At 44.8% G+C, this 21,271-nt stretch overlaps 1 protein-coding gene across 1 annotated transcript in view; it reads right to left on the reverse strand.

Annotated features, from left to right (window-relative positions):
- BMP1 (bone morphogenetic protein 1) overlaps positions 1-19,485 on the reverse strand; it is a 180,146-nt gene extending 160,661 nt beyond the window's left edge. The window contains exon 1 of the mRNA XM_087875891.1: positions 18,260-19,485. Within this exon, the coding sequence (XP_087732017.1) occupies positions 18,260-18,407 (148 nt within the window). The 5' untranslated portion in view covers positions 18,408-19,485. The remainder of the gene's footprint in view (positions 1-18,259) is intronic.
- Between the last annotated feature and the right edge of the window lie 1,786 nt (positions 19,486-21,271).

The raw sequence follows: 21,271 nt of genomic DNA on the forward strand, positions 1-21,271 counted from the left end.
TCATGGGGACTTAATTACCTCGACATCTGGTGGAAGGCAAACTCTGCCAAGCAAGTCCTTTCCAGGAAATTCCTGATCTGTTTTGCTAACTTTTATTTATTTATTTATTTATTTGCAAATAGAGGAAGGCATGAGATCAGCTTCATGGGGAAGATTTAATAGACAGTATCAATGGAAATTTTTTTAAGAAAAAGAGATCTTGAAAGCACATTGCCAATAAGGAACAAAATCTCCCAAACAGCAGAATTAGCTAACGGGCTACACAAAAAAAAAACTAAATGAAGATTTGAAAAGACAAGTGGGATGGTCGTAATGGGAGAGTACATACAGGCAGCTTGGATTTCTAGAGACGTTTCAGAAAAAGTAAAGCTCAGAATCGATTAAGATTAGTGATGGATGCTAGGAACAAAAAGCATCCAGCCACCTCATTCTCTGTCGTCCCCTTCTTCTTTTGCCCTCCATCGTTCCCAGCATTAGGCTCTTCTCCAGGGAGTCCTTCCTTCTCGTTAGGTGGCCAAAGTAGTTGAGTTTCCTCTTCAGGATCTGGCCTTCTAAAGAGCAGTCAGGGTTGATCTCCTCTAGGACTTGATCGCCTTGCAGTCCAAGGGACTCGCAGGAGTCCTCTCCAGCACCATAGCTCAAAGGCCTCCATTCTTTGGCGCTCAGCCTTCCTTATGGTCCAACTTTCACAGCCATCCGTTGCAACTGGGAAAACCATCGCTTTGACTATACGCACTTTTGTTATGATGCTAAGAACAAAAAACATGATTTCAAATATGTTCAAAACAGAAGGAAAAGGAACCGTATCCTGGATGCGCAATAAACATGCCAAGGGTAAGAGATAACAACCAACCAAACAAAAAGCAAAACAAAAAGAAGTCAACCAAAACCAAACTACTCGACATCTGTTCTGGCTTAGTCTTCTAGGAGGAGGTGACCTGTCTTCCACGGGATAATTCTGAAGAAGGGATGCAAGAAAAGAGATTCCAAATTGATAGCACTCAAGGTCAAGGCTCTTCTTACCCTAAGCAAATCCAGATCTCCAGGGCCAAATGGGATTGTATTTTAGGGCAATTAAGGAAGTGTCAGATGATCTGGCCAAAGTACTCAGGGATTCTGAGAAATCCTTGGGAACAGGCGAAGTGCCAGCCAAATGGAAGAAACCTATCTTCAACAGGGGAGAAATACAGGAGTCCGGGAACTATAGGCAGCATTTAACATCCAGCTGCCTGCAATTACTGCGAGTTCAATTCTCACCAGGCTCAAGGTCAACTCAGTCTTCCATCCTTTCTAAGGTAGGTGAAACGAGGACCCAGTTTGTGGGGGCAATAAGCTGACTTTGTATAAAATATACAAAAGTATGAAGACTATTGCTTAACGCACAAGCCGCCCTGAGTCTCCGGAGTAGGGCGGCATATAAAAATAAATAAATAAATAAAAATAATAGTGAAACTAGAGAAATCTTGAAAACAATATAATCATTACTAGAAGTCAGAATTAGCTAGCGGGCTGCACAAAAAACTAAATGAAGATTTGAAAAGACAGTGGGATGGTTGCCTAATGAGAAGGAAGGACTCCCTGGAGAAGAGCCTAATGCTGGGAACGATGGAGGGCAAAAGAAGAAGAAGGGGACGGCAGAGAACGAGGTGGCTGGATGGAGTCACTGAAGCAGTCGGCGTGAGCTTAAATGGACTCCAGGGGATGGTAGAGGACAGGAAGGCCTGGAGGAACGTTGTCCATGGGGTCGCGATGGGTCGGACATGACTTCGCAACTAACAACAACGATAGATAGATAGATAGATAGATAGATAGATAGATAGATAGATAGATAGATAGATAGACAGACAGACAGACAGACAGACAGACAGACAGACAAACAGTGCAAGGTGATCAAACCGGTCAGTCCTAGAGGAGATCAACCCTGTTTGTTCTTTAGAAGGCCAGATCCTGAAGAGGAAACTCAAATACTTTGGCCACCTGATGAGAAGGAAGGACTCACTGGAGAAGAGCCTAATGCTGGGAACGATGGAGGGCAAAAGAAGAAGGGGACGGCAGAGAAGGAGGTGGCTGGATGGAGTCACTGAAGCAGTCGGCGTGATCTTAAATGGACTCCGGAGGATGGTAGAGGACAGGAAGGCCTGGAGGAACGTTGTCCATGGGGTCGCGATGGGTCGGACACGACTTCGCAACTAACAACAACAAAAGAAGTCAATGCAGGTTTTGCAATACTAAGTTTTGTCTAATTCTTTATTTTATTTTATTTTTGCTTTTTGGTTAAAGGCCTTACCAGATTGTGGATATGCCATGGATGTAATATATCTTTATTTTACCAAGAGATTTGACAAAGGCATCCTGGGACATTCTGACTTGCATACTCCTGTTCTTTCTGGACCGATATTTACAACCTGGACTGAGCTGTCATTTGTAAGATAAGCTAGAAACAAATTCCTCTGCCATCTGTTGACTGTTTATATCTGGATTTCCTCCTGCTTCTCTCTCCGCTGGCTGGCAACGTCTCACAAGTGGTTTTGATTTTGCGATTCAGTCCAGATACATCAGCAGTTTATAAAACTTCGGAGTTACTCTCAGCAATGAAATGCGGTTGAGAGTTCAAAAATGGCACTCGTTTTTGTAAACAACGGATATTGTTAAAAAATCAGGGGGATAAAGAATACCCCCATTTTAAGAAAGGGTAAAGAGTTTTTTTAAAAAAAATATGAAGTGTGGTTTTGCATTTTCCCATGTTGTTTTAATCTCCAAAAAGTTATTAGTATTATTTTAGCAGGAGTAATATGGTTTAAAGATGTACCCTACTTCTGGAATGCATTATTACAAAGAAAAATGAATTTGGTGAGCATGAGATATAACAAAAAAAACATTCTTACTATCTATTTGTATATTATTAGACAATAGGGAGAAGAGTACCATTCTGAGATTTACAGTCTTGGGTTGGTTATATGGGTTCAACTTTTATTAAAATAATGGAAACACCAATCAATGCTATTCCATGTGGTCCCAATTTAAAGCTATGTCGAGACTGGTTCTCCAGCATCCCCGAATTCAAGACATACGGTAATGATCTTAAGTTGCAGCTGAATGCTAGGAAAACTACGAACAAAAACAGATATTGGAGTGGACGTAGATATTAAGGGAGATGGTGACCTCTCCTTGGTCTTCAACCCAGTATAAATCAAATGAAAATAAAGGTTAGGGTTAGGATAGAATAAGTAGTCATAGAAAAAAACAACAGGGAGAAAAGGCAAGGGGAGAGAAAGTTAGAGGTTATAGTCAAAATTCAGACCTAAAAGTAGACGGATTAAATGAACTAACAGAAGGGTAGGCAACCGCCCCCCAAAAAAGATTAAAAATTTGGATGAGGGCGAAAGATGTGGGATAAAAGAGAATGGAGGGGAAAAAAAAGGAGTGTGAAGTAAAACGTTTTATGAAAGTATCTTAACTAAGTGTATGAATATTAGAATTATCTAACTTGGATAATTGTTTATATGTGGTGCAAGAGATAAAAATTATTTTTGAATACACAAGTACAGCCTCTTCTGTGCCTTCTTCGCAAGCATGTTAACATTCATAGTCCATGAGAGGTCCTTCGAGATATAAATGTCCAGAAATTTAAAACTATATATGGTGTTCTATTGGTACAACAGATTGATTGATTGATTGATTGATTGGTTCGATTTATATTCCGCCCTTCTCCAGAGACTCAGGGCAGCTTACAATGCGTTAAGCAATAGCCTTCATACTTTTGTATATACCTGCTTAGTAGGGCTTTTGCCCCCCCCCCAAGCGGTGTTCTTTTTTATACAAAGTCAGCTTATTGCCCCCACAATCCGGGTCCTCATTTTACCTACCTCGGAAGGATGGAAGGCTGAGTCAACCTTGAGCCTGGTGAGATTTGAACTCGCAGTAATTGCAGGCAGCTGGCAGCAAACTGCTAATTAACAGCATGTTAGTCTGCTGCGCCACCAAGGCTCCTCTTGGTGATAATTTCTATCCCACCATTATTTTGGGTCAGTCCAAAAGCAGCATCTACACTTAATGCTCCCACTGCCTATTTTCCCCACAATAACCACTGTGGTACATGGTAGGATTGGCCCAAAGTCACCCAGCTGGCTTCAGTACCCAAGGAAGGACTAGAACTCACAGTCTCCTGTTTTCTAGCCCTCCCCCTTAGCCACTGCACCAAATGATGGTAGATTATGCTTCACTGTAGTTTCTATAGTCATAAAATGATTAGAGAAGTGATGGCGAAACTTTTAGGCACAGAGTGCCCGAACCAGAAGGCGTACGTGTGGGCACACCAGACCGCTGGAAACTCGATGACCAGCTGGCTGGCACGCATGCGGGTGTCGGAAACACCGATGACCAGCTGGCTGAGCTGGGACGACGGCGCGCGTGCCCAAAGAGAGGGTTCTGCTTGCCACCTCTGGCACGCGTGCCATTGGTTCACCATCACGGGATTAGAGCATCAGGAAGACAGAAGAAATCCTGAGGTCCCTTCCTGCCCTATGATTCTACACTCATCACACTTCCTAAGGTTTAGATGTCAAGAGAACATAGGCCCTTGCATAAGGGGGACAATCTTCCTGCATCTCATCCCAGGGTGGCTCTAGGTTTGTTTCAGCTTCCCTGACCCTGGTGAGCTCCGGCAATATCATCCCTCAATTAGGAAACTTGCTCACTGAATTCTTGAATTCTATGTACACCGAGAGTGTATGCGCCAAAGACAAATTCCTTGTGTGTCCAATCACACTTGGCCAATAAAGAATTCTATTCTATTCTATTCTATTCTATTCTATTCTATTCTATTCTATTCTATTCTATTCTATTCTATTCTACATTCTCTCCACCCCACCCCGTCCCTCTCCTCTCCTCCCCTCCTCTCCTCTTTTCCCCCTTCTCTTTCTCTTCTCTTCTCTTCTTTTCTCTCCTTTCCTCCCCTCTCCTCCCATCATCTCTCCTCTCCCCTCCCCTCCCCTCCTCTCCCCTCCTCTCCTCTCCTCTCCTCTCCTCTCCTCTCCTCTTCTATTCCACTCCACTCCACTCCACTCCACTCCACTCACTCCATTCCATATTGTTTTTATTGTTTCCTAGTATGATTTGATAACTTATTAGTAATCTTGACTATCACTAAGTGTTGTATCTTTTTATGCTTCATGAATGTATTTTATTCTCCTTATGTACAATGAGAGTGTATGCACCAAGACAAATTCCTTGTGTGTCCAATCACACTTGGCCAATAAAGAATTCTATTCTATTCTATTCTATTCTATTCTATTCTATTCTATTCTATTCTATTCTATTCTATTCTATTCTATTCTATTCTATTCTATTCTATTCTATTCTATTCTATTCTTCCCTAACATTATATTTAACTGGAGTTACTTTCTGTAAACCAGAGTCCCCCAACCTTTACGGCTTTGCGGCAGTGGTGAAATCCGGCTGGATCTATCTGGCTCTTTCGAACCGGTAGCTCCGGTGGCGGGAGGCTCCACCCACCCGCCGGGACATCATTACATCTCGTTTTTTACCCTCTGCGCATGCGCAGAAGAGGCGCGCATGCTCACACTCCCGAACCAGTAACGAAGATAAGTGTATTTCACCGCTGCTTTGCGGACTAGCAGGGGGGAGGGGGGTGCAAACAGAGGAGGCGTGTCGGTGTGCAGCTCCATTTGCCCGCCGTTCACACAAATGGAGTGCGTGTGCTCGCCCACTGTTCACACGAGGGTGAGGATGTGTACATGTGCACACTCGTCTGCTAGTTCCATGGTTGAGTTCTGAAAGGCTCAACACCCAGTAGTGAGCTACGGCCCCGAGGATTGGGGAGCACCCCCCCCCCCCGATTTAAACTATGACTTAGTTTGATCTGAATGCGATCACTGCAAATCGGTTACTCTGTGCACCTCACCTCCCAGAGATGCTGTGAAGATGAATGGACAATACCTTACACGTCGCCTTTAATTTTCTAAAGGAATGGCAGAAAATAAATAAATGTAAGAAATGAACAAAGTGTTCCTTATCAGAAGCGGCACGAGTGGGACAATACCTGGCTACTTTTAAAACTTTAAAGACAACAATTTCACTCAATTATGCCTTTGAAGAAGTAGATAATGCTAACACGAGTTTGAAGAACCTGTTTGTATCCTACACACCGGGAAGTTGGTTCTGTGCATTTCTGCCTGTATATAATAATGACACCCATTCTAATCTTGGAATGTAAGCAGAGACCCATTGACCTAAGGAAAAACGAAATATCCTTTTTATGTGCCTTTTCACAAACTTACATTTTTAATGAATCCTACAGAGTGAACAAGATAAAACACCCAAGAGCACTTACAGTAGTGGCCAAAATTGTGGAAACCTTTTGGGAAAAGTGTATTTTTCTAAAACTAGCTAATAACACCACTTTTTTTTGGGGGGGGGGGGAGTAGTCCCATAAAATTATATATCAGTGGAAAAATAATTTAATCAAGAATGTAATGCACTAACTTTTAGGAAAGATTTGCTATTAGAATAGCAGTTACAGTGTAAAGAAGAAAAGGGAAACATGTAGAAAAAACGAGAGATACAAAAAGCCTGGATAGCTCAACAGACTAAGCACTGTAATTTAACACCAGCTGTCTGTAATTGTGGGGGCAATAAGCTGACTTCGTATAAAAAAATATACAAAAGTATGAAGGCTATTGCTTAACGCACTGTAAGCCGCCCTGAGTCTCCGGAGAAGGGCAGCATATAAATCAAATTAAAAAAAAAAAATGTTCTCGCTTTGGCCACGCTCTGGCTTAGAATATGTGGGCAGACAGAGAGTTATTTAACCGGTGAACCTTAGATCAGCGGTTACCAACTGGTGGTCTGCGAGAAAATATTGGTGGTCCGCAGAAAAATTATTTGCATTTTTTTTGTATTGCACTAAATCAGGGGGTCCTCAAACTACGGCCCCTGGGATGGATATGTGCAATGAATGTTTGTGTTGCTGCAGAGAGTCTCCCCCTTCGGGGTCTTTTTGTGTGGGTCGGAAGGGGGCAGAAATTCCGACTTGGGGTCTGTTTCAGCCTCCTGGTGTGGGGCTTTGGGCGAAGGCTGGAGGGAAGCGCCGCTGGCGGCGAAGAGCCCGAGGGCCTTGTTCCAATGGGACTGCATCATGGCCTGGAACTGGCTGACCATCTCAGCTCGCTGAGCCTCCAGGCGCCGGTACCTGGCCTTGCACTCCCGCAGGTCTTCCCTCTGCTTGGAAAGCCTATGCTCCTAGTCCTCAGTGAGGTGCTTCTGCTGAGCCTCCTTCTCGGCCAGATCCAATTTGAACAGAGCCAGCTGTCTCAGCAAGAATCTCAACATGGTTCTCCCCATGTGGTATTTACTGCTATAAAATGAATTCCCTTCTTTTATAAAAAGTCATTTGTGGGAAAGAAATAATGAAGCCACCTGCCCATAACATGGAGTGATAGGAAGAAATATATTGAGGGCAGATACGTATTTTACTGCATCTGCTTTTCTGCATTATTCATCACCTAAGGTTTGAGAGAAAGAGTGAGGGGATATAGGTAACAAGCCTTCTCCCCTAACAATACAGCTCTAAGTTCAGAAGGGAGGGAGAGAGGGAGGGAGGAAGAAGAAGAGGGGAGGGAGAAGGTATTAGAAGGGGAGAAGGAAGGAAGGAAGAAGAGGGAGGGAGGGAGGAAGGAAGGAAAGAAAGGAGAGAGGGAAGAATGGAGGAAGGGAGGACGGAAAGAATGAAAGAGGAAAAGAAGGTAGGGGAAGGGGCGAGGGGGAAGGAAAGAAGGGGCAAAGGAGAAGAAGGAAGGAAGGAAGGATGGAAAGAAGAAAAGAAGGAAGGGGAAGGGGAAGGGGCAAGAGGGAAGGAAAGAAGGGGCAAAGGAGAAGAAGGAAGGAAGGAAGGAAGGATGGAAAGAAGAAAAGAAGGAAGGGGAAGGGGCGAGGGGGAAGGAAGGAAGGGGCAAAGGAGAATAAGGAAGGAAGGAAGGAAGGAAGGAAGGAAGGAAGGAAGGAAGGAAATAAAGAATTAAAGAGGAAAAGAAGAAAGGGGAAGGGGTGAGGGGGAAGGAAGGGGCAAAGGAGAAGAAGGAAGGAAGGATGGATGGAAAGAAGAAAAGAAGGAAGGGGAAGGGGAAGGGGCGAGGGGGAAGGAAGGAAGGGGCAAAGGAAAATAAGGAAGGAAGAAAGGAAGGAAGGAAAGAAGGAAATAAAGAATTAAAGAGGAAAAGAAGAAAGGGGAAGGGGTGAGGAGGAAGGAAGCAAAGGAGAAGAAGGAAGGAAAGTATGAAAGAGGGAGGGAGGGAGGGAGGGAGGGAGGGAGGGAGGAAAGGAAGGAAGGAAGGAAGGAAGGAAGGAAGGAAGAAAGGAAGGGCTTTCAAGATTGCACGTTGGAAACTAGTTAAACAGCAAAGAGTTAGGCTGAGACCCAGATAAGGGGTAAGCGATTGGAAAACCCGTATGAAGATATCAAGTCTCCCTTTCTTCTTTATTGGGATTGCAAATAAGGTTAGTGTGTCTCGGGAGGCCTGCAGAGATAATCAGCCCACCACCCACTGCGCCTGATAACCAGCTCAATTATCTGCCATCCCTTCCTCTCCTCACTTTCCCTTTGCTGACCCGAGGAGATGACATTCTACTCGTCATTGCACAGATCAACAATCGCTGCGGGCTGGACTTGTTCTCCATTTGTCATGCAGAAAGCACTGTGCAAATGCCATCTCCTTTATCCCCACCCCCACCCCCACTTCATTTATCATGTGCCAATCAAATAGGTAATTATCTGGCAGCGATGATTAAGACTTGCTTCTGGGGAAAACCCTTCGTCTTCATTCTAGATTTGGACAGCTAGTAATTTTATCAGGGGAGATAAAAGGAATGCTCCCTCCTTCGCTTATCAGATCCATCTCATTGAGCTTCAAAAGTGAGGAGTCATCCCTTTGGGGCCTTCTGGGAATTCAGAGAACTGGTCCGGGGAAGCCCGAAATGACAAGCAAGGCAGACAATATGATAAGGAAGCCAACTGGATCAGAACAAGATGCCGGAGGCAATCCGTTTTTCTTCAGAAAGGCTAAAGCTACGCGAGGATGTAAGATAAAAGTAAGGTTGCACATTTAGGCAAGAAAAAGCGAATGCAACGGGTACAGTATATGCGATATCTTGCTCAACAGAGGTTACTATGAGAGGGAGTCCTACTGGACAATCACTTAAATATGAGCCAACCGTGTGTTGCAGCTGCCAAAAAAGCCAACACAGTTCTAGGCTGCATAAACAGAGGGATCTCCAATCTTGGCAACTTTAAGCCTGGAGGACTTCAACTCCCAGAATTCCCCAGCCAGAAGCTGGCTGGGGAATTCTGGGAGTTGAAGTCCTCCAGGCTTAAAGTTGCCAAGATTGGAGACCCCTGGCATAAACATAGGGATAGAATCAAGATGACGTGAAATGCTAATACCACTTTATAACGCCTTGGTAAGGCCACACTTGGAATATTGCATTCAGTTTTGGTTGCAACGATGTAAAAAAGATGTGGAGACTCTAGAGAGAGTGCAGAGAAGAGCAACAAAGAGGATTAGGGGACTGGAGGCTAAAACATACAAAGAACGGTTGCAGGAACTGGGCATGGCTAGTTTAATGAAAAGAAGGACTAGGGGAGACATGATAGCAGTCTTCCAATATCTCAGGGGCTGCCACAAAGAAGAGGGAGTCAAGCTATTCTCCAAAGCACCTGAAGGCAGGACAAGAAGCAATGGGTGGAAACGAATCAAGGAGAGAAGCAACTTAGAACTAAGGAGAAATTTTCCTGACAGTTAGAACAATTCATCAGTGGAACAACTTGCCTCCAGAACTTGCATCAGTAGTGGAATCCAATTTTTTTTTTTTTACTACCGGTTCTGTGGGCTGTGGCTTGGTGGGCGTAGCAGGGGAAGGATACTGCAAAATCTCCATTCTCACTCCACTCCAGGGGAAGGTTAATGCAAAATTCCCATTCTCTCCCCATTCCTGGGGGAAGGATATTACAAATGCAAAGCCTTGGTGGTGCAGCGGACTAAAGTGCTGTTAAAGTAGCACGTAGCTGCCAGCTGCCTGCAATGACTGCGAGTTCAAATCTCACCAGGCTCAAGGTTGACTCAGCCTTCCATCCTTCCGAGGTAGGTAAAATGAGGACCCGGATTGTGGGGGCAATAAACTGACTTTGTATAAAAAAGAACACCGCTTTGGGGGGGGGGGCGAAAGCCCTACTAAGCAGGTATATACAAAAGTAGGAAGGCTATTGCTTAACACATTGTAAGCCGCCCTGAGTCTCCGGAGAAGGGCGGCATATAAATCGAATAAATAAATAAATAAATAAATAAATAAATAAATAAATAAATAAATAAATAAATAAATAAATTCCCTCCAGAGGTAATATTTCCCGATTCTCCGAACTGCTCAAAATTTCCGCTACCGGTTCGTCAGAACCTGTCAGAACCTGCTGGATTTCACCCCTGGGGGGCGCATGTGGGGCATGCATGCATATACACGGGGCAGGGCGCATGCAAGGGGCCACATGTGCATGAAACGGGGTGCAATGCACGCATTGCATTTGGGGGGGTTCGGGGCCATGCACGCCCATTTGCGCACGTGTGCTTTGGGCACTCGGTCCGGTAAAGGTTAGCCATCACTGGTATAGAGTTTCCTGTCTGAGCAGGGGGTTGGACTAGAGGACCTCCAAGGTCCCTTCCAACTCTGTTATCCTATTATTGTTTTGTTTTAAAAAGAAGGATGAGTCTCTTTTTATTGTACTTCATTACCCATTATGCAACATGGCATCACTATTCCAGCACTGCTAATAATTGCTTCTCACCAGATTGGAATCCAGACACTTCAGCAAATATGTGTTCAAGTACAAGGGGGAAAAAAATTCATTCCGATGTGCTGACTTCTAAAACAGCATTTCTCAACTTTGGCGACTTTAAAACTCTGTGTGGACTTTAAGACTCTGTGGAGCCTTGGTAGTACAGTGGTCTAAAGCACCCTGTTATTAACACCAGCTGCCTGCAATTACTGCAGGTTCGAATCTCCCCAGGCTCAAGGTTGACTCAGCCTTCCATCCTTTCTAAGGTAGGTAAATTGAGGACCCAGTTTGTGGGGGCAATAAGCTGACTTTGTATAAATATACAAAAAGGATGAAGGCTATTGCTTAATGCATTGTAAGCTGCCCTGAGTCTCCGGAGAAGGGCGGCATATAAATCAAATTAAAAAATAAAATAAAAATTCCCTAGGCAGCCCCGAGGAATTGGTCTACTCTACAAGCATGGGTCAAGCAGTTCAAGCAGAAATAAAACTGTCTTAAACGCTTTTGTGGTTTACATAATTTAGAAAACTCAGTTCTCCTCTGACTCTTCCCAGAATATCACGGCAGAGGGAAAATCACACTTCCCAAAGGAATGCTTTGAGTACCGTCAAATCTGCATACGTGAGCTCATTTGTATGTAAATGGACAGTAGCTCCCTGACTGACTAAAGAGCCGTAAATCAGGATATTAATGAACTACACAAATGAGGATTTCTGAATGCTTTTTGATAAGATATTGTTTTTCACTCTAGGGAATAAACAACCCTATTTCATTTAAATGCGGCGTCTTTGGACACATTAACATTGCCATTATCAGGAGAATCTGTACAACTTGCTGCCCTGCATATTATAGGAATATTTGCTGGAATATTTCAAAAAAAAAAATGTCCATTTAAGGTTATCACTGGATGTCTCTCCAGTACCCCAACTTATTTCCATAAAAGCCTGCTAAGATTTCACTGACATTTGCTTAAAACTTTACTGCGTACTGTTTTAAAAAGCCTGCACTATTATTTATTCATTCATTCATTCATTCATTCATATTTCTATGCTGCCCACTCTCCGAGGACTCTCGGCGGCTTACACCAAAGACAGTATATTAAATAGCATATTGCCCCCAACAATCTGGGTCCTCATTTTACCCACCTCAGAAGGATGGAAGGCTGAGTCAACCTTGAGCCGGTGAGATTTGATCCGCTGATCTGCTGAACTAGCAGTCAGCTGAAGTAGCTGCAGTACTGCACCCTAACCACTGCGCCACCTCGGCTCTTATTCAGTGTTAAAAACCCATAACAGTAGCTCGCCTGATTAAAATTAACAGAACAGAATAACAAGAGTTGGAAGGGACTTTGGAGATCTTCTAGTCCAACCCCCTGCATAGGCAGGAAACCCTACACAACTTCAGACAAATGGTTATCCAACATCTTCTTAAAAACTTCCAGTGTTGGAGCATTCACAACTTCTGGAGGCAAGTAGTTCCACTGATTCATTGTTCTCACTGTCAGGAAATTTCTCCTCAGTACTAAGTTGCTTCTCTCCTTGATTAGTTTCCATCCGCTGCTTCTTGTTCTACCTTCTGGTGTTTTGGAGAATAGCTTGACTCCCTCTTCTTTGTGGTAACCCCTTAGATCCGTGATAGTGAATCTATGGCATGTGTGCCAGAGGTGGCATGCAGTGCCCTCTCTGATGGCACGCGAGCCGTCTCCCCATATTAGCTCTGCTGCACATGCGCACATGCCTCCTGCTGACCAGCTGGTCTTTGGGTCTCTGCCATGAATGCACGAGGAGGTGGGCTGTTCACGCATGCGTGGGGGCAGGGCACACGCAGGGGGCAGGGCGTGCATGCACGGCTGGCGGGGAGCATGCATGGGTGCCTTGCACACACTGCATTTTGGGGGTTCGGGCACTCGGTCCAGAAAAGGTTAGCTATCACTGTCTTAGATATTAGAACACTGCTATCATGTCACACTCAGTCCTTCTCTTCACTAGCTTAGTCATACCCAGTTCCTGCAACCGTTCTTCATATGTTTTATCCTCCAGTCTCCTAATCATCTTTGTTGCTCTTCTCTGCACTCTTTCTAGAGTCTCAACCACTGGTGGTTGCCCCCGGTTCGGACCAGTTCGCAAGAACCGGTAGTAAAACCGTTGGGAGGCTCCACCCACTGACCCCGATGTCCACCCACCAACCCCGAGCTCCCCCCGGAGATACGGAGGATCCCGGATCTGCATACCTTCCGTCGCGCGCTCAAGACTTTCTTATTTCATCAAGCTGGCCTGAACTAAGTCTTTCCCCTTTTTAAACGGAAATTTTAAATTTGGTTTTAAATTATTGGGGTTTTAAATTTGTTCAGCCAAATTATTTAATTCGTTTTATTTTATTTTAAATTTTGTATTTATATGTTTTATTCTATGGCTGTTCACCACCCTGAGTCCTTCGGGTGTAGGGCAGTATACAAATTCAATAAAATAAATAAATAAATAAAATAAATAAATCAGCGCACAGCCTCGTTGCGAACCGGTAGTAAAAATAAGTAGAACCCACCCCTGGCTTCAACATGCCTGTCACAATACACTTAGCCTTTGGAAACTTCAGCCCTGCTCCGGAAGGAAAACAGGCTTCTCGTTCACACTGGATGCTGTCTTCCCGTGAGGATTTTCCTAAGAAATGTCACTGGCCCAGTTTACACAAGTCAAAATTCTGATTTCGGATCCTTCAAATCAGCAATTTGGCTTTAAAAGAGTGGAGTTGGATTTGGAAATCGCTTCTGGATTTTGTGCTTGTGATGGGGGAAAAAAAACATGAAATTTTGATTTCGCTGATTAGATAGTTTGTTGTTATAGAAATGGCTACTCTATAAAGGTAAAGGTAAAGGTTCCCCTCACACATATGTGCTACTCGTTCCCGACTCTAGGGAGCGGTACTCATCTCCGTTTCAAAGCTGAAGAGCCAGCGCTGTCCGAAGACGTGTCCGTGATCATGTGGCCGGCATGACTCAACGCCAAAGGCGCACGGAACGCTCTTACCTTCCCACCAAAGGTGGTCCCTATTTTTCTACTTGCATTTTTTACCTGCTTTCGAACTGCTAGGTTGGCAGAAGCTGGGACAAGTCATGGGAGCTCACCCCATTACGCGGCACGAGGGATTCGAACCGCTGAACTGCCGACGAGTTCAATCGACAACCTCCGCCACTTAGCCACTGAGCCACCGCGTCCCTCTCTTAGTCTATATTATTATGTAAAAGTAAAACCTTGAGGCTGTAAGGTTATTATCTTCTACTGTGCTAAAGAGAATCAGATGTCAATGCTTTTTCCTCCTTTTCTCCTTCTACCAACCACTTTCTCCTTTCCCCCTTTTCCTCCCCCAGTTTCCCCACTGTTTTCATTTTCTGTGTATTTTATATTCTGATCGATTAATAAAAAATGTTAAACACCAAAAGAAAGAACGGGAGTTGGAAGTCCTATTCCATACAACGCTCTTAATGAGTTTCAGACCTAGAAACGAACAAACCCATATTGTTTTTAACTACTGGGGCTAGAAATTTCATAGGAGATAAAACCCAGAGAGGTTGTTATTAAAGATTAAGTTCTAACTGAAGGTTGCATGACACATAAATTGTTCTAAATTCTCAGACTGCAATCTTAAGCACGAATAAATGGGAGTAGCCACCAAAGATGACTAGGAATTCATGTGGCCTGCAGGCAGAATATTATGTGCTTCAGTTCAGCATAGAAGTGAAATATAGAAAATAACCTTTTTCTCAAAGGGAATGTCTTCAAATTACAGGTAACTCCTCAACTTACGACCACAACTGAGCCCCAAATTTCTGTTGCTAAGCGAGACACTTGTTAAGTGAGTTTTGCCCCCCCCCGTTTTATAAACTTTCTTGACACAGATGTTCAGTGAATCACTGCAAGTCGTGAAGTCAGCAACCCGGTTGTTAAGTGAATCTGCCCTTCCCCATTGACTTTGCAAGTCAGAAAGTCACAAAGGACCCCAGGACACTACAGCCGTCATAAATATGAGCCAGTTGCTAAGCATCTGAATTTTTATCACATGACCATGGGGGTGCTGCAAAGGTCCTAAAGCAGAGGTCTTCAAACTTGGCAGCTTAAGACTTGTGGACTTCAAATCCCAGAATTCTCCAGCCAGTGGCTGGAGAATTCTGGGAGTTGAAGTCCACAAGTCTTAAAGCTGCCAAGTTTGAAGACTTCTGTCCTAAAGTGTGAAAAACAGCACTTTTTTTGGTGCCGTTGAAACTTTTTCTTTTTTCCTGTTCAACCAGGTCTGATTTTTCAGAGACTGCCTGGATCAGAGGTCTCCAACCTTGGCAACTTTAAGACTTGTGGACTTTTATTCCCAGAATTCCTCAGCCAGTATCTTGGCAACTTTAAGACCTGTGGACTTCTATTCCCAGAATTCCTCAGCCAGCACCTAGGCAACTTTAAGACTTGTGGACTTCTATTCCCAGAATTCCTCAGCCAGTATCTTGGCAACTTTAAGACTTGTGGACTTCTATTCCCAGAATTCCTCAGCCAGCACATACACAACTTTAAGACTTGTGGACTTCAACTCCCAGAATTCCTCAGCCAACACCTAGGCAACTTTAAGACTTGTGGACTTCAACTCCCAGAAGTTCACAAGTCTTAAAGTTGTCAAGGTTGGAGACCCCTGGACTAGAGGAATGATATCAAGACCTCCACATTGATTGAAATGTGGGATTTCTCTAAAGCGAAGCATTTGCATAATGGAATAAATTTCTAATTTTGGGAGTTGAACTCCACAGGTCTTAAAAGTTGCCAAGGTTGGAGACCCCTGGCCTGGAGAAGTCCCTGCAGTTTTCTGGGCATGGTTTCACAAGAAGTTTGCCATTGCCTCCTTCCTAGGGTTGAGAGAAGGTGACTGGCCCAAGGCCTCTCAGCTGGCTTTGTGCTCAAAGGCAGGACTAGAACTCACGGGTCTCCTGGTTTCTAGTTTCATGCCTTAACTAACCACTACACCAGACTGCCTCTAATGCTGCTCAGATACATTTTTTTTAAAAAAGGCTTTCCAAGACCACCTTAGAACACATTCATAAACTCACTGCATTTCAGTATTTTTTCCCATCAGGAGAAATTTAATTTATTTAATATTTTTAAATTTTATTAGAGCATCGAAAAGAAAAATCAAAAACAAATGTATAATAATTTTTTTATCACGGTGTAACATTGCCAAAATATCTATCTATCTATCTATCTATCTATCTATCTATCTATCTATCTATCTATCTATCTACACCAGTAATCAGAGAGTAAAAATAGAAAATATTTACAGATTCTTGTACAAGGAGCAGAATATTGTTATCATTGGCAGAGTAGGTGATCGGGGCTTGTAACTTTCTGCATTCGGTTGTCCGTTTGACTCAAAAGCATCTTTTAAAAAACTGACCTCCTGTCTCCCATATTCCTCTATAGGGTACTACAGTTAATCCTCGATTTACAACAGTCCATTTAGTGACCATTCAAAGGGACAACATCCCATAAAAGCAACTTATGACCATTTTTCACACTTATGACCATTGCAGCATCCCCATTGTCAGGTGAACCAAAATTATGCTTCTGGCGGTTCACTGCCCTGAGTCCTTCGGGAGAAGGGCGGTATATAAATTTAAATATTACATTAAATTAAATTAATTAAATTCAGACAGTAGGCAACTGATTGTGTCCAGTGTCCTGGAATCATGCGATTCCCCATTTTACGACCTTCTGATGAGCAAATGAATGGGGGAAGCTCGATTCACCACCGCAGTGATTCGCTTTGCGAATGTGGCAGGAAAGGTCGTAAAACGGTGCAAAACTCACTTAACAAACAGCTCACTTAGCAACATCAATTTTGGGCTACAATTGTGGTCGGATGTCGAGGACTCTCTGTGTTATTCAGTCCGGCCGACTCATTCCAATTTTGAAATGACTTGAAACTTCAAAGCACGTGAGCTTCTTCTCAGTACATCGACTGCCAAGTTGGTCCTGTCAAACGTCATTGAGGCTCTAGCACTGATTGGCAGGATTAAACATGCCATTCCCACAGAAGTCAATTTCAACCAAATGACTCCTCTTGAGATCAGCGAAGATCTAGATAGACCCTTCCTTCATGAATTTTGGGTCTCCAAAATTATGAAATCGGATATATACCGCTCCAGAAATTTTGGCATCAGCCTGACATGCTATGGGGATGTTGCAATTATGGGTCACAGGTCCAACGAACATTAGTGCAGATATCCGATTAGCGCAGCTATAACAGTTCTCTTTCTGAGATTTATAGTGGCAGTATGAGCCACGCTTCCATTACGGGGACAAAGAATGAGGAAAATTGCCATTTAGATATATTTTGCAAAGCATGAACATGGTGACCGAATACTTAAAACGCTACAGGGTTACTCTTTGGGCAATTATAGATTAGGTGGTCTGGAAAAATCCTTCTGAAATGAAGAAACCGTTTTTTTTTTTCTTTCTTTGACAGCTACCTCTCTGCCAACTCCTGTAAATAATCTGGCTGGGAAAGAGAAAATAAATCGAGAACCGGGGCAATTCCATCCCGCAAACCTTCGCTTTATACACAAATCGAAAAAGAAGATCATGGCAACTTCTTCCCTTAACATTCCTCTTATAGCATCCCTCTGACTTTCCTTCCACTCTCAAACATTCCCCCTTAGGAGACACACAAACAGAGAGTTGGGGGGGTGGGCTCATTCCACAGCCAAGGCACAAAGAGTCTCAAAACACACACTTTTTTTATTTTATTTTATTTTTTTTTTAAAAAACAGGACGGTAGGAAAAGAAGCAAGCAAGGGACGGGGATCGTGCTAGGAACGACAACAATCCAGAGAAAACGACAACAACGGCGTGGCCGAGAGAAGGGGGGGCGCAGTTGTTGCAGACACAAACTTCTTGACAACATACTTCCTTAAAGGGCTGGAGTTTGGGAAGTCAAACCATTCTCCATCCCAACTTTAAAAAGAGTTCTTTTACAACAGCCAGAGCGGAGATGTCTGTGGAGGTGATGTTGGGGAGGGGGACGGGGCACACAGAAGAGGCTGTCCTCTTTTCTTTTGTCTGGAGGCTATCCTGCCAACCAGGCAGTGTGCATGACCTGGGTTCAAACAGACCCCCCCCCCACCCACCCACCCCTGCCCTTTCAGAGCCTCCCGAGAAGCAGCAAGCTAGACACACAAAAGAGCACCGGTAGGTTTCCCCTTTCGCCCACCCCCCAGTCATAAAACAAAAAAAAAAAAACCCACACAAACACACTCATTTGCACAAGGAGGTGGCCACAAGAGAAGTAATGGCAGTGCGCGCAGTGTGTTCTCTCTCTCTCTCTCTCTCACTCACTCACACACACACTGTGCCCCCCCCACACCCCACTTTTCTCTCTCCCCAAGCTTACCAGCTTTGCAGGGGTCTTTATACTCAATTGCCTCTTTCTCGTCCTCTTCCTCTTCCAGCACATCGCTGTAATCTGTAAAATCCACAGCTTGTCCCAGGACCAGCACCAGCAAGGAAAAGAAAAGTAGACCCCCTTTGAATGCAGACATGCTGGCAGGTCCCGGGAAATGCTCCACGGAACTGGAAACGGGAGGAGGGGGGGGGAAGAGAGGAAACAAGAGTGGGAAAGGGGAGGAGGAGGAGGAGGAGGAGAGGAAGAGGAGGGGGGAGAGAAATGGAAAGAGATGGGGAGGGTTTCCCTTTCTTTCTTTCTTTCTTTTTTCCTTCTTTCTTTTCTTTCTCCTCTCTCTCTCTTTCTTTCTCTCTCTCTCTCTCTCCCTCTCTTCTTTTTTTTCCCCTCTTTTTCTTTTAGGGAAATGAGATCTGGCGGAGGCGGGTTCGAGAGCCGGAGCACAGCCCCCTCCAAGCTGGAGGGTTTGATCACAGTACAACCCTGGGAACTGGGCCAGCCCCGGGATGAGGCGGGGAGGGGGGTGGGTGGGAGAGAGAGATGGAGGAGAAAAGGGAGGGAGGGAGAGAGAGAGAGAGAGAGAGAGAGAGAGAGAGAGAGAAAGAAAGAAAGAAAGAAGGAAGGAAGAAAGAAAGAAAAAAGGAAGGAAGGAAGGAAGGAAGGAAGGAAGGAAGGAAGGAAGGAAGGAAGAAAGAAAAAAGGAAGGAAGGAAGGAAGGAGGAAGGAAGGAAGGACGGAAGGAAGGAAGAAAGGAAGAAAGAAAGAAAGAAAGAAAGAAAGAAAGAAAGAAAGAAAGAAAGAAAGAAAGAAAGAAGCAAGCTTTGGAGTTTCAGGGAGATGCTGCCACTCACCCCCCAACTCAGCCTCCAGCGGTCCAGCTTTCGGGGGCACGCCAGCACCAGCCGTCCGCGGAGGGAGAGAGGGAGGGGTGCGCGTGGGTGGGCGTGGAAGGAAGGCGAGGACCACTCGGCAGTCGGACACCCACCCACCCATCCCTTTACAAACTTGGTTTTTTTTTTTTTCCTTTTCTTTTCTTCCCAAGCAAGGCGTGGAAACAAAGCTGCGGGAATTCCCCACCCCCCCACTCACCCCCTCCCCACCCGCTTACCTAGAGCCAGAGACCCTTTGCAAAACTCCGCAAAAGTGGGACCAGGAGTGATGGGGGGGGAGGTGAAGAGGGGGGGGGAGAGCAAGGGCATCTTAGGACAGAGCGGAATAGTTTTAGCAGCGCCTGGAACCTTGCCAAGAAAAAGAAAATTTTGGGGGGGTGAGGAGGGGGGGGCTGGGGGGTGTGGAAAGAGGAAAGAAAGCCTCGTCCTCCCCTCCCCAACACATCCTCCCCCTTCCCCTCTTTCCCAAACGGAGTGGAAGAAAGCCCGGCCGGCCGCTTCCTGGCAAAGTCACCAATTTTGCCTCCGTTTCCTCCGGCCGGCCTGGGTCTCCACTGGGAGAGCCGGCGAAGACGGGAATTGTCCTCTTTGGAGCCCCAACCCCGCCGGCTTTCCTCTCCTTCCCAGGACGGAGGCTGGCGGGGGTCTTGGGCTGAAGCTGCCCCGGGGGTGGGTGGGGGGAGAGCCCTAAGACAGGAGACCCCCCCCCACTCCTCCCTCTCTCCCAGGCAAAGGGGTTGCAAAGGAGCCCTGGTGGTACGGAGGGGCTTTTTCACGCACCCGGCCAGGGTCTCCGGAGCATCCCCCTGCGGGGCCGGCCCTGGGCCTCGCCCTTCCCCGCTTGGTGCCACGTGGACGGAGCGGAGGGAACGCCTGGCCTGTGGGTCCTGGTGGGCCCTGGACTTCAGGGGGAAAAAAAAAGATGGGTCCTTATGGGGCTTGGGAAGCCGGTCGGGCTTGCTTTGAAGCCCCAGCAAGAGAATCCTGGCCTGCCTACCTGCCTGCCTGCTTCCCTTCCCTTCCTTTCCTTCTTTCCTTTCCTTCCCTTCCTTCTTTTTTCTTTCTTTCCTTTCCTTTCCCTTTCCTTCCTTTCCCTTTTTTTTCTTTCTTTCCTTCCTTCCTTCTTTCTTTCCTTCCTTCCCTTCCTACCTACCTTCCTTTTCTTCCTTCTTTCCTTCCTTTTCTTTTTTCTTTCTTTCCTTTCCCTTTCCTTCCTTTCCTTTCCCTTTCTTTTTTCTTTCCTTCCTTCCTTTCCCTTTCCTTCCTTTTCTTCCTTTTTTTCTTTCTTTCCTTTCCCTTTCTTTCCTTTCCTTTCCCTTTTTTTCTTTCCTCCCTTCTCTTTCCTTCCTTCTTTCCTTCCTTTCCTTTTCCTTCCTACCTTCCTTTTCTTCCTTCTCTTTTCTTCCTTTTTTTTCTTTCCTTTCCCTTTCCTTCCTTCCTTTCCTTTCCCTTTCTTTCCTTCTTTCTTCCCTTCCTTTCCCTTTCCTTCCTTCTTTCCTTCCTTTTCTTTCCTTCCTTTCCCTTTCTTTTTTCTTTCCTTCCTTCTCTTTCCTTCCTTCCTTCCTTCTTTCCTTCCTACCTTTTTTCTTCCTTCCTTTTTTTCTTCCTTTCCTTTCCCTTTCTTTCCTTCTTTCTTTCCTTCCTTCTTTCTTCCCTTCCTTTCCCTTTCCTTCCTTTTCTTCCTTCTTTCTTTCCTTTCCCTTTCCTTCCTTTCCCTTTCTTTTTTCTTTCCTTCCTTCTCTTTCCTTCCTTCCTACCTTTTTTCTTCCTTCTTTCTTTCCTTCCTTTTTTTCTTCCTTTCCTTTCCCTTTCTTTCCTTCCTTCTTTCTTCCCTTCCTTTCCCTTTCCTTCCTTTTCTTCCTTTTCTTTCCTTCCTTTTTTTCTTTCTTTCCTTTCCCTTTCCTTCCTTTCCCTTTCTTTTTTCTTTCCTTCCTTCTCTTTTCTTCCTTCCTTCCTTCCTTTCCTTCCTACCTTTTTTCTTCCTTCTTTCTTTCCTTCCTTTTTTTCTTTCTTTCCTTTCCCTTTCCTTCCTTCCTACCTACCTTCCTTTTCTTCTTTCTTTCCTTCCTTCTTTTTCTTTCTTTCTTTCTCTTTTTCTTTCCTTTCTTCCTTC

Source organism: Pantherophis guttatus, chromosome 9 (genome assembly GCF_059756535.1).
Source record: "Pantherophis guttatus breed Tessera chromosome 9, ASM5975653v1, whole genome shotgun sequence".
In the NCBI taxonomy this organism is placed as follows: domain Eukaryota; kingdom Metazoa; phylum Chordata; class Lepidosauria; order Squamata; family Colubridae; genus Pantherophis; species Pantherophis guttatus.